General features: G+C 39.1%; 2 protein-coding genes across 3 annotated transcripts in view; one reads left to right on the top strand and one right to left on the bottom strand.

The window, feature by feature from the left end:
* Nucleotides 1-357, bottom strand: part of LOC108765918 (glyoxylate/hydroxypyruvate reductase A) — a 2,551-nt gene extending 2,194 nt beyond the window's left edge. Inside the window, exon 1 of one of the 2 annotated variants that reach the window (XM_018514813.1) lies at nt 137-357. In XM_018514813.1, coding sequence (XP_018370315.1) covers nt 137-233 — 97 coding nt within the window. In that variant the 5' untranslated portion in view covers nt 234-357. The remainder of the gene's footprint in view (nt 1-136) is intronic. The other variant, XM_018514812.1, reaches the window with a different exon arrangement.
* An 845-nt stretch (nt 358-1,202) lies between these two features.
* On the top strand, nt 1,203-7,920 carry E(Pc) (Enhancer of Polycomb). The gene is given in 10 exon segments (XM_018515033.1): nt 1,203-1,815; nt 2,773-2,878; nt 2,881-3,152; nt 3,375-3,631; nt 3,707-3,839; nt 3,975-4,277; nt 4,638-4,789; nt 4,868-5,002; nt 5,146-6,216; nt 6,430-7,920. Coding segments are annotated over 10 exon segments (2,700 nt in total). The 5' UTR covers nt 1,203-1,662; the 3' UTR covers nt 6,548-7,920.
* The last annotated feature ends 5,355 nt before the right edge of the window (nt 7,921-13,275 follow it).

The raw sequence follows: 13,275 nt of genomic DNA, 5'->3' as shown, positions 1-13,275 counted from the left end.
CCGCCAGTGGCAATGGGAATTCGACACGTGTTCGTCGCGAGGGGGTTATCGGCGGCACGCGGGACGATTGGCGAGCAGGGAGATCGCGTCCCGGGGCGCGGTTGCGTCGCATCGTGCGCGTGCGAAGCACCGTTACCTGGTGATACATCCGAAATGCACAGATTCGGCAACCGCGAGCGCAGGTGGTAAGATAACCTAGGAATCACGGACAGGACAACGACGGCCTGCGTCATGTTGCACACCCAACTTTGTCACGAACTCCGTGCAATTTCCGCAACGAGCGGGCTACGTGAGTCAAGCGTGCGATAACTGGCGATAACCTCGCCGTTTAATTTCCGCTCTCCTCCCCTTTTCAATCGACGAAGGCGGTGACACGTGACGAGGTATATCACCGCGTCCGTCGCACATTTGGCGCCGTTCGACGGCGACGTTTTGCGTAGATAATTTCAAGCGCCTCGTCGGTGAACGCGACAGATCGGTTTGCTTCATTGCAAAGTACTCCGTCTTCGTTGCTTCTCCTAAACCTCTCATATTTCTTTCCCTGAAGTCCCAAACGAACACGCTCTACTTTATTTTAAATACAGAGAGCGCAATCGAAACGAATGGATCTCGCAACGCCAAGTGTCTCTCGTTTCGGATTTGGCGCGGTTCGACGGCGGTCCGTAGCTAACTTCAAGCGCCCGCCGCACCGGCGATGACGCATGCGCAGAAGCCGCGAGAATAGTTCCGACTGAACGTACCTGGGACGCCTCATTTTTTCTTGTAATAATAAAAAAATGCCCGCTCCTTGTTGTATCGCAATAATTAAATATAATGTAACGAAAGGCACCAGAACGTAATCATGATAATGTAGACAAAACAATGTACATTTATTTTTTTGGACAAAATAATATATGCTACATTTGTATGGTCTGTTTTCTGTTCCTATACTAGACTGTTCTAGAACTCTCTCGTTTTAAAGAAATATCAAACCTATCTCTCACTTTAAGTTCCAAAAGTGTACATTAGTCACAGAAAACAGACCTCTAAACTCTTGTTTCAGAATTAGGTGTTCAACGGACACGAAACTGCACGAGATTGTATTTGTATGTAACGCAAATATAAAGACATAGGAGAGTACGGATTTTATTAAACAATACGTTGATGTGCGTGTCATTGTGACTTATTTGTTTGCCGAGTGTATCGTCGTGCGATTAGTTGGTGGAGCGACGTTGGAGTGAGTTCCGCGTGGAGCGAGTACGGGATACGGCGGGAGCGTGGGAGCCAATAGGCGTGCGCGGGCCGCGTCACAACGGCGGCGATTCCCGCGCTGCGCACGTCGGCCCGCGGAACTGCACGGCGGCGGCCGAACGTGTGTTAAATGGCTGTGCGTCGGCCATGATGGCTTTGAGCAGGGACCGTGTCACGCAAACATGTTTTCAAAGTGATATATCTCGTTTGGTGACTGAGTGACCGTGCTCCAGCGCGATGGCCGGGGAACGATGAGGCCCTGAGCGCTCTCTGTGCCGGGTAATTCGGCCCCAGGGCCCCCAGCCAGGCCTCAATAGCCCAGGTCCACGGCGTTCCGCGAAACCCAAGGCCCCCCCAGCCGACCCGACTGGCCTCTTACGGTGCGGCCAGCCATCCTTGGTTGTCAACACGCGCGAGCCAGCCGCCCTCAGGATGAGCAAGCTGTCGTTCAGGGCGCGCGCCCTGGACGCCTCCAAGCCCATGCCGATCTACATGGCCGAGGAGCTGCCGGATCTGCCAGATTATTCGGCCATTAACCGCGCGGTGCCCCAAATGCCCAGCGGCATGGAAAAGGAGGAGGAATGCGTAAGTCGGAACGTCCAGCATCTCGTTCCAGCATGTTTTCCCCGTCCGCCATCTTACCCACGGCGTCAAATTTCGTAAACAACCGGCAGATGGCGGCCCACCCGTTGTCGTATACCCTGGAAAATTAACAATTTTCCACCTTTAACGCAATTACCAGCTCGCTCGCGATTCTCGCCCGTTTTCCCTGTACTCTTCTACCCTCGACTCAACTCCCTGCGACAGATGTCAACGTCCGGTTCGCTGTTAATCGCGAGCTCTCGTAACACCCTATGTTGCACTGACTCCCTACGTCCCAAATGTCAAATGTTTCCCTTCCTCATGCTTGGACAATGTCCTGGCGATACCTTCTAGGTGCAAGGACCTCCAACTTGGAAATGATGACACGCCAGAATCTCTTTCTGCAGGAAAACCAAAAAAATGGATGTCCTATTGTACCAATTCGTTGACTCTGTATCACATACGTCGCGATAGATACTGTTTACAATTTGGAAGCACATTTGCAGTCGTGTAGCACTAAATCAATAAAGACATTTATGATTTTTCAATCTTCTGTTGCGTCTTAACGTGTCTTAATATAATAGTTTATCAATGATTAAATCTAGTATGATTTTTTGTATAATATATACTATGGTAGAATGTATCATTACATTAAAGATGGGATTAAGTAAATATCGGTTTATATAGTATAATCAAATAAGCTCATACTCTACTTTGATTCATACATAATTTGATAATGCTTATATATAATTATGGTATTCAAATGTTTAACTACTTGTTTGAAATGAGTCTCGTAATAAGATTATATTGTTGAAGGTATTTAAGTTTGTTATTAAATCTATTGAATATGTTTTTGCAAATATATTTAAAAAGTTATGTATGTGTAACAGCGATAATTATGTGATAGGTGAGAATATGATATGATTTTTATTAAATTATATAATTCTGTTTGTTATATAGGAACATCATCTTCAAAGAGCGATATGTACGGGTCTAATCATTCCTACTCCTGAAGTAACCGATCTGGCAGATGCGGAGGCTTATAACAAGATATATCCTGCTGATTTTATATATAATTAAATTTACTTCTTTTTGCAGCCTTTGCTATGGAACAAGACATACCTGACTACGATATGGATTCTGAAGATGAAAAATGGGTTGCACTACAAAGCCGTAAGATGGAATTGACTCCTCTCCAATTTGAGGAAATGATGGATCGTCTGGAGAAGAGTTCAGGACAAACGGTAGTTACCCTCAACGAAGCCAAGGCACTTTTGAAGGAGGATGATGATTTGATTATCGCGGTGTTTGATTATTGGCTCAACAAGCGTCTCAAAACTGTAAGCATCACATTTTTTGTAATGTGTTTTTGAGGTTATGTCATATAAATGTACATGTACTGCTCAAATTATATTTATTATTAATTTAGGAATATAGGAATGTGTACAAATGTTATCCTATGAGTTTTCTCTTTATTTTTTTTCATAAAACTAATAAAATTTTTTATATTTTTAAATTAATTTCTTGAATACAATATTAATAATAACATATATTTTCCACAGCAACATCCTTTGCTGTTAACTGTTAAAACAGAGAATCGATTTGGCTCGGCTGCCAATAATCCATATTTTGCGTTCAGACGACGTACTGAGAAAATGCAAACGCGTAAGAATCGCAAGAACGATGAAACCAGCTATGAGAAAATGTTGAAGCTTCGTAGGGATCTTAGTAGAGCAGTCACGCTTCTGGAAATGGTGAAACGCCGAGAAAAAACAAAACGTGAACATCTGCATCTCACAATCGAGATTTATGAGAAACGGTTTGTACAAAACCACGATGACATCTTGGTATGCATTACAGTGTTTGTTAAATGGAAATTTTACTAATTTCACAGATATCAAGCGCAAGATTTCAGTGGACAAATATTGTCAGAGGTGTCGGCGTTAAAGGCACCGAGACCAGCGTTTGCTCCACTCTTTACTAATCAGTTCGGCGTTCATCAAAATTGGACAAATAAAGTTTGTAAAGTATGTATCAGTTTTAAAGAAAGAACTTGTTCATCTTTGATAATTAAATTATCTTTAGGATGTTCTGAAGGAGTAATATTGCCTTCATGTCTGGTATATAGTATAATTTTTAATATCATTTTTCTTTTAATTTAGGATGAAGTAGTGCCCAGGAAAGAAAAGAGACAGTACAAAAAGCGAAAACATAAAACGGATAGCAGAGGAGGAAGTTTGGACGACACTGGTATTCGTAGCGGAACGGGTAGTGGTGGAGGTCGAGGAAATCGCCCAGGAGTTCTCGGAAGTGGGCTAGACACGCTCATCAGTTCGGATGAAGATAGTCCGCTTCCGTCTCATTCACACTCCCAGCCCTCGTTACCCTCTGATCGCGATGACGAAGACACCGCAGACGAGGGTCAATTCGCCTTTCGTCGAAATAGGAATAGCTCTTATTTACCGGTAAGTTGCTATACGTTTTTTTTCTCAAGATATAATTTTATTTAGTTTGTTATTGATGGAAATTGGACCGATAAAAATATATAAGAAAAAGAATCCTGTTTTTAATCTAAGCGGAAATTAAATACTATAATGCATCATATTTTAATTTTTTTTTTTTTTTTTGTAAATATAAGTACAGTAATGATGTTCAGTTAATTAATTATCGTGATCATTGCTTGATTGGAATTGATCAATCGATATTGAGATTATCTACGATTTAAGTCTAGAGTTTTTTCTATAAGCGTTACTGCAACTGGACAAGTTATTAAGATAGAAATAGTCAATGATTTCTTAGAATTTTAAACTTTTCTCTTTATACAGCCTGTATCAGGTGGTTTTGGAAATTGGCCTTGGTGTGATAAAAGCGAAGGCGGTATTGCTGATAAAAAGTACAGGTTTGCGCTGACTAGCATTAGCAAACCGATGCCAAGGTGTATTGGCTTCGCACGACGGAGAATTGGTCGTGGTGGCAGGTATGATATCTATTGAGCTGATAAATGTTGAGATACAATGACATTTATTTGACTGTTCGTTTTCTTGATGATTTGCAGAGTAATATTAGACCGCTGTACGGCCGATATGGATGATATGTGGTCTACTTTAGATTTCACGATACATGACTCCAATCGCGAGACAGTGGATTCGAACGCGACTGCCACAGCAACAACTACCGTCAAACAAGAGTGGTACGCTTTTCAATATTTATTATTAAACTACATTTATAATTAAAGAATATTTAATATTATTTATACTCGTCAACGAAAGAAAAATAACTTTTATACATAATTGTATCACGTATTTGTTACATTTATATTTTTGTCTTGGGCAGGTTACATTTTCGACCAAAGACTCCGCCTGTGTCGGTGCATAGTCCAAGCGAGGAAAGTACTGACGACACGGACTCGGACGTTGAGCCAACAATGTCTCGATCCAAGCTTCCATACCCGTTCCCACCTGACGCGACGTCCATATGCATCGAGGTGGAGCCGGAACGCGCGGGTGACGAATCGCCATTTACGTCGGAGTTCAATATCGCGGATTACTTCGTGATGGACACCATGTCGGACATGGAGCTCGCAGATGCGAGCCTCAGTAATACGGGTAGTGCGTGCGTCAGTGGTCTCTCAGATAGCAGCGTGAACGAATCACGGACAGACGGCGAGCTGGGCAGTTCACATTTTGTGGTGACACCGCTCGTGAATAATCTGTTCGCGCCGCTCACTATGGCACAGCATACCCGGCTTATCCAATGTAGTAGTGGTTCTAGTGTTGTACATACTTCTACGAGTTCTTCGTCGATTCCTACCTTGTCCTCCGTCGTCGCGTGTACGACCAATCAAGCGATCGTGGCATCGAGTACAATGTCCACGCAGTGCACTGTCGGTGTCAGTGCCGCGGTCGATACACAATCAAATCATCAGCCCAAGCAGCAACACAGACAATTACCGAACAATAGTGCCGCTGCTTCTATTCTCTCGAAATCTTTGACTAGTCCGACAAATAATAGGAATGGTAGTAGCTGCGGTGGTGGTGGTGGTAGTGGCGTTGGTAGTGCAAATGTTAGAGTGTTTAGTGCGAGTACCACATGCGGTGGCGGCGGTGGTGGTAGCGGTAGTAGCAGTACCGGTAACGGCAGTAACATCACAAACTTTGGCAATAGCCACCAGAACGGCCCACTGCCGCACATAAACAACTCTAATAACCTGACGAACAGCACTCACGTTGTGAACAACCAACAGTCCACGTTAGTTCTGCCACAGAAGCATCCGCCGTCCAATCTGTTACCCGGCCTGATAACGCAAAGTAAATTGGCGACTCTCGCGAGGAAGCAACAACAGCAGACGCAAAATCAGGCGCCACAGGTCCCAACGTCCGGGGAAATTACGCTTAATAGTAATAGGTAATTCATTATGGTTACAATTATGTAATTAGAAATCTTACATAATTAGAAAAAAAGCTAACAAATCTTCTTTCGCGAACGCTTGAAATACCAGGATCTAGCAGGAGCATCGTGATGATTCAATAACCGGAATGCGATGGCATGATCTTACACAAAATTTTAATTAAACACTGTTTTAAACTTTATTATGATTTATTATTTGTTTGATTTTAGTGAAAGTTTGGATATGGAAGTGGATGGAGTGGACAGTTCGCCATGCGATAGCAAACCGCAGCAGCAGCAGCTTGTACGGGCGAACAAAACAAATTCACTGGCGATGGAAGTGACATGATGCCTGCTATCGGCACCCCTGTTGCCGCCAATACGTCACTGGGGGCTTCGCTAATTCTCTTACCTTGCCTATGATGATCTGCTTCGGGCGGGAGATCGGACGCGTGATGATATACTGCTCTATGTTGACGTGAAAGAGCGATACGGCTAGGTACAATTGCTCCTCCAATCAGTTGTTTTATCATGGCGACACTAATCAGCGAATGCGTGGATTCTAATGCAAGTACCAAGTTTTTTTGTCTTCTCTCCGTCAGAGGGATCGTGCTCCGTATTCTTCAAATTATCTTTTTCCTTGCTCATTGAACGATCAATAGCAATTTACCGCTAAATACGCTCAATAGCCATGTGAAAAATATTGCCATTGTTTTTGTAGATACAAGAAGTACCTTCCAACAGGAGAACACATATAATGACACGGTGTGATACAGTACATCATTACATCCTTGTTGTTCGCCAATGTTAAACAAAGATAAGAAGATTACTGTATTGTACTGAGTCGCTTGTTGGAAGGTACTTAAGATTCCGAGAGAAACTAATCTATCCGATTAGCTGAAATTAGCACTAACGTTTTTCATAATAGTGCTCGTTTTTTCCTTTGTCTTTAAGAATAGGGAATAATATATAGTCTAAGGACACAAATTGGGTTCTAACTACATGAATAGCTTAACTGTAAAAAAAAAATTAAAAGAGATTGTGTGTATCATTAAGTTACTCGTCGAAATATAGCGTGCAATACTTCTCTATTGTTTTTAGTGACAATAGTCTGAAATAATCTCGTTCGTTCAATGCAAGGAAAATCGTGATCGAAAATCGGCAATGCAAATTAATTACGTTTATCTTGACTTAAAAATTTCTTATTTATCAGATCAATATCGTTCAATTATACAATAATTGGACGCACAATAATGCAACAAGCTTTCTCAGACACAGCATTGATTATTCAATTATTGAAATTCTACAAAAAAATCCTTTTAGTTTATATATCTCAACATCTATACCGTCAACATCAAAGTAGACACTCGAGAATATAAAAGCTTTACATGGATGTGTGGTCCATTCATTAGAAATTGTTTTGTCCTAAAATCGAATAAAATCAGATCGTTGTTTTTTAAAAGAAATGATTTCGGATAGTTTTCTGTAAGTTTCATTCGCAACAGTGTATGGAAAATAGATACAAAGCATTACATTAGCAATGGTGGAGATTGTATAATAATCTGCTTGTAAGTACAATAGAATATGCTCGAATTACATCTCGTCGCTTTTCAAATAATACTACAGGAAAGTAGATTAATTAATTTCTTACAAAAGTGTACGATTTTTCTTAATACTGTATATAGTTTCGGTTCGCGAGTATTGTACGACTTTATATAGTAATGCTCCTTATATACATATATATATTATATATATACATATATATAATACTACGTTAAAGGCTTCCAGGCTGTGAAATATTGAAGCTATTGTTATCAATTAATCTTTGATAGCATTAAGTCATTGTAATCGTAAAATCGATTTTCTTTTTTTCCCCTCTTTCTCTTCAATAATCGCCAAAATGTACATTTTGATACCTGCATATCCGTCGGCACGTATTATACGCGACCGATATGCAATTATAATATAATGTAACTTGATAATGTTGCGTTTGGGAAGCTTGTATCACTGGATTTGTGTTTGCGCGAAAGGATCATTACATACTGTGTTAGAATCTACAAAGCTCACTGGGGGCCAGGGTTGGCAAAGACTAATGTCTTTTCTTTTTTTTTTTTTAAGAAAAAGACATGTTTTTTCTTAAATATGTTTTGTAACGTTTCAGATATGCTTTAGACAGTGTATTATAAAAAACATGTTTAAAATATATTTAAAACAACAATTAAACATGTTTTAAACTGTTTAAAACATGTTTTTACCAACCCTGCTAGAGGCAATGTATAAGAATACTTATGTCTTTCACATCAGTGACTGAAATTACCACTATCGATGTAGGGAAATACTTCGAGCTATGGTGTTTGGCAAAGTAGATATACAAGCGGTTAAATTTCATTGTCTCTAAAGGCAGATTCATTAACTGTACATGTGTTCTTCTACATGCGAATTTATTTCGTGACTTTTTTTTTATATCTCTCCCGTATAAATGAATTTAACGAAATAAGATCGAAGCAAGCTATTACGATACTGCACCTCATATCACACTTTTATCTGTCCTCTCACAGACTCGGTATTCTACCGTACCGTAGATAAACGTAAACGTCAAAAAGCTGTTCGATACGTGTTCTTATTTGTAGAATAGAATTCTTATGGCTCTCGAATATACAAATATGGATACGAATGTCGGAATTCAAACCCATGTGAATCTTGCCACGTGTTATAGGCATATTGAGAGATTCGAGCATGCTAATAAAATTCGAGCGTGCCATTAAATCTCTGTTTGGACAGGTATTTCAACGTTATCCTCCGAGAAAGCAACGTCATCAAATTATGAGTGGCATTCGTTCCCTTCACTGGTGTACATGTAATTCGCCTCAAAGTTCGAGAGGTAGAATCTGTTGATACAACTGAACAAATTATCTTGAATGTATCTACAGTCTACTCGAGCAAAATATCTCATTGTACTCGTACATTTAATGGTACCGATACAAACTTCCTCTAGGTAAAACGTGTACGTTTTCGCTAACTCGGTATTTGATTCATTACCATGAAAAAAAAAACATAGTATCTCTCCTGAGTTTTCCATATATAGATAACATGTATAACAGCTCTCTTCCTCTCTTAGTCTTTCTATAGGACACTTGCTTTTCTATCTTCTTCATCAAATTGCAAAATATGAAAATGTAAAAATATTAAAAAACATATAGAAGAAACGAGAGATTATCTTTGTGATCGAACTGATGATTTGTTGACTGTATATTTTACTTTTATAAACACTTACGGTGTTTTGGACTTTTCGAAATTAACAATATCTTTTCGGAATATGTTGAGAGAGAGAGAGAGAGAGAGAGAGAGAGAGAGAGAGAGAGAGAGAGATAGAGAGAGAGAGAGAGAGAGAGAGAGAGAGAGAGAGACAGATCAGAACGATTGTTTGGTCGGAGTGCCTTGCAGAGAAACAGATCACTTTTGTACCCTTTATAGTCACACTCGACTCTCATATTCTTCTTTGACATACTGATAGCTGTACTTTTCTTGTTATTGCAAACAGAATAACCGCGTACAAGAATGAATGATGAATTTGAGATTACGCAGCAATTGATTGTTATTTGTTGCAAATTAAACTATGCAGACACTGATCATTGAATACAATCGCCGGAGTAAACAAGGAATTCTTGATTTCTGATCTGTGAACGCCTGGTCTCAAAGGAATCTCTCGCGGTAGCGAGCCATAAAACGATTTGTCGCCAGCCGTAATGCGAGAATGAGGGGGAGTAATATTATGATGCGAGTGATTACAAAAATCGTAGGAAAACTTTTCGAAATCGTAATAAAATGAAATAAAAAAAATCAGATATATTGTACATATAAAAATAATTACGCTTATTGTATCTCTTAATTTTAGGTAATTAATTAACTGAATAACTGTAATTAAAAAAAAAAAGAAACGTTGTTGTGGTAGACGCACAGCGAAATGTGTATGAAAATTTATGAATTTCAAGACGATTTTAGAAAGGAGGAGTAATAAAGAAATTTTATCCTGGATAGGACTTATTATTTTGATTAAGATCTTCACACTTTCGCCTGTACATTGTCGGGACGTGTTCTTTTTTTTTGAGATCCGTTTTATGACACGTGTTTGTACATACTCTTTAGATACTTTGTCGTTTCTCTCGTTTTTCTCAGATTCACTGTTGAGCGTGAAACCGAAATTCCTCCGTTCTCTCCATCTTGTTTGCTCTCGTGTATTCATAGTATCTAGCTTTTATAAACGTTATCTGCTTACTGTGAACACATACACGTACACATACACGAACAGAGACGCCATACGTACAGCGTATATATGTATATGCTGCTACCGAGATTTCTAGCGACGCCTTGAAAACGAAAGAAGCGATAACTCTTCCGCCAAATGATTTTGAGAAGAACGAGCGACTTTATGCGAACGAAATGGAGGAAAAGGAAAACAAAGATTCGAGAATGTATTTGTAAAGAGAAGAGGTAAAACCGTTTATTTTAGTTGGAATGCTTTAAGAACAACGTATAGCGGATGTATATGGATTTTTATATAAAATTTATTAATGTTAAAGGTAATCCGATAGCCATTAAAGTTAAATAAAACGTCGAGAATCGAGATTTGAGGATCGCTCCAACCAAAGACTGAGTTCGCTTTACATTTCTCTGGTTTGGCAAACACGAAATTCCACTGCGGCTAAGACCGATAGCTGTTCGTCTTGCGTACGCTTCAATCGGACTCCCATTAAAAGACGTTCCGAAAAATTTATTGATCGAAAGAAAAGAAGAAGAGGAGAAGAAGCGAAATAGAGAAGTCGGTCGTATCTCGAATGGTGAGACTTCGTGTTTACCTAATTCGTTGCATTCACGAGAAACAATAGTGTATCATATAAGTAGAAGTTAAGACCGATCAATGCAAATATTCCGAGTTGATGATCGAAATGAAGGCGAAGAAAGGATAAGCCGGCTCGTTTATGCGTAGGGAACGAGATTATCGGGAGGAGAGGAATGAGCTTAAACCTGGTCAATAGATCTACCTAGACGAGAAGGCTCCACGACACTTTTTCTGCGTGTTAATACAGATTTACGATTTAATATCAACTGACACGTCGAAGCACGATGTGTACCTACTTATATACATGTATTTTATTCTGTGAATACGGTGTAGGGCTTCCGCGTCGCTGTGCGACGCAGGAAGGTCCGATCGAGACGAAAAAGAAACAAAACAAATAAATGAAAGAAGAGAAAAAGGACAGAGACGACGCTTCAGCCAAAGCTCCAATTTGAACGCGAGACTTTGGGCGCAAATAATCTCTCTCTCGACAAGAACATTTGTACAGTCGAAGGACTGAAATAGTCGGGAGCTGAAAGGAGACACTGGGAGTTCTATATACGATCGCGTACATATACGGGATGTGTACATACAGGATATGTTGCACGAATCCAGCATTGTAGGAAAAAAAAATAAAAAAGGATAAGATAAAGCTTTATATAACCTGCTCAAAATGTGTTTACTACCGTTTTCAAAGTTTATGCGGTCTCAGCATGAAATGAAACGCATATGTCCTACAAAGCTGGACTTACAGGACATCCCGTAGAACGTTAACTCCGGACGGCCCTTCGACCTGTTCCTCGATACGATACGTCGTCTGATTAAGTCCGTCACCTGTTAACACCCCTCGATGCTGTGCAACGTCTTATTTATCGAGAGAGCTACGATACTCGACATATAAATTATTACTCATATTATTATGTAAATTACATGAAATTATTACGCATATTATTGTATAAATTATATGAAATCATTACGCATATTATTATATAATTTAACTGTATATTTTATCTTTCCAAGCTTTCAGTTGCAACCATTTCGTCCAAACACGAAAGATATTATCTCGATCTTTATTGTTGCCACGATAAAGAATAGAGAGGTGTTATCAGGTGGACGAGTCGGCATTTCCCCGCAATTTATGTATAGAGACCTAAGTATTAATTATTCGTAATAATTGCGATTAACGGCGCGCGCGAGGTAGCGGATATAATTAATTGAGTGTGTGTGTGTGTGTGTATATATACATATATTATAAGTCAATTTACGGGTTGCATTTTTTGGCTATTAAATATATTCTAATTAGCGTGTAACTTCGAGGGAGAGGGAGAAGAACGAAATCGGTGGATGCGTACCGAATGACTTGTACATATTCGTATACATATGTACGTATATACACGTAGCGCATCTCGTGGGCTCTGTACATGCAAACACGACATACATAAATACATATATATCTGTGTGTGTATATATATTTATGTATGCATATACATATATATATAAAGATAAAAATATATAAAATGAGAGAGAGAGAGAGAGAGAGAGAGAAATGCGACGCGTTAGGTCACAATTCACTGTATACAATACCTATGAGCAACTCGGCGAGTCGAATGCAATTGATACAAACCTAAAATTTGATTGCATCCATTTCGTTTGCGTTCGTCACGCACAAGACGTCACTTTTAAAAAGCGCGTCACGAATCCCGTTTCTTTGTATTTGTTGAACGAGAGAAAAATAGATAAAACGTCGTTCTTACGTTTTGAGAAAATTACATTTGATACAACAAACGATAAAAATCCTGTCAAAATAAATTCCGATTACGCTGGCTACTAAACAATCTTTCTTTTCTATGTTTTTTTAAAGCTTACCTCTTCAGGATTAATTTAGCTTTAACTTTGTTAAATTTGAATATAAGACAAATTTTTTCTCACAAAATTATTTTTTTTTTCCGTATAAACGTGGTAGAATGTATATTTTCTTGTAAGAGATAACAGGATTTCTTAAAACGTGCGTTTTTATGTTCAATTGACATTTTATTTTTGTTACACATTTATAAACTTACGTCTATAAATGCGTAATAGTGAATGCAGTCACTGGTATTACTAAATTAGTGCATACTAAAAGTTAGTATTAGTGTTATACGTGAACTTAAAAATTATTTAAATTAAATAAGTTTATAAATAAATTTATTAAATATCTAATAATTATATTGTCATGTCATTCAACAGAATAATATACTTAA

This window comes from Trachymyrmex cornetzi, unplaced genomic scaffold (genome assembly GCF_001594075.2).
Source record: "Trachymyrmex cornetzi isolate Tcor2-1 unplaced genomic scaffold, Tcor1.1 scaffold56, whole genome shotgun sequence".
Lineage (NCBI taxonomy): Eukaryota > Metazoa > Arthropoda > Insecta > Hymenoptera > Formicidae > Trachymyrmex > Trachymyrmex cornetzi.
Note: the sequence above shows the minus strand (reverse complement) of the source record. Positions and strands in the feature narration are given on the sequence as shown.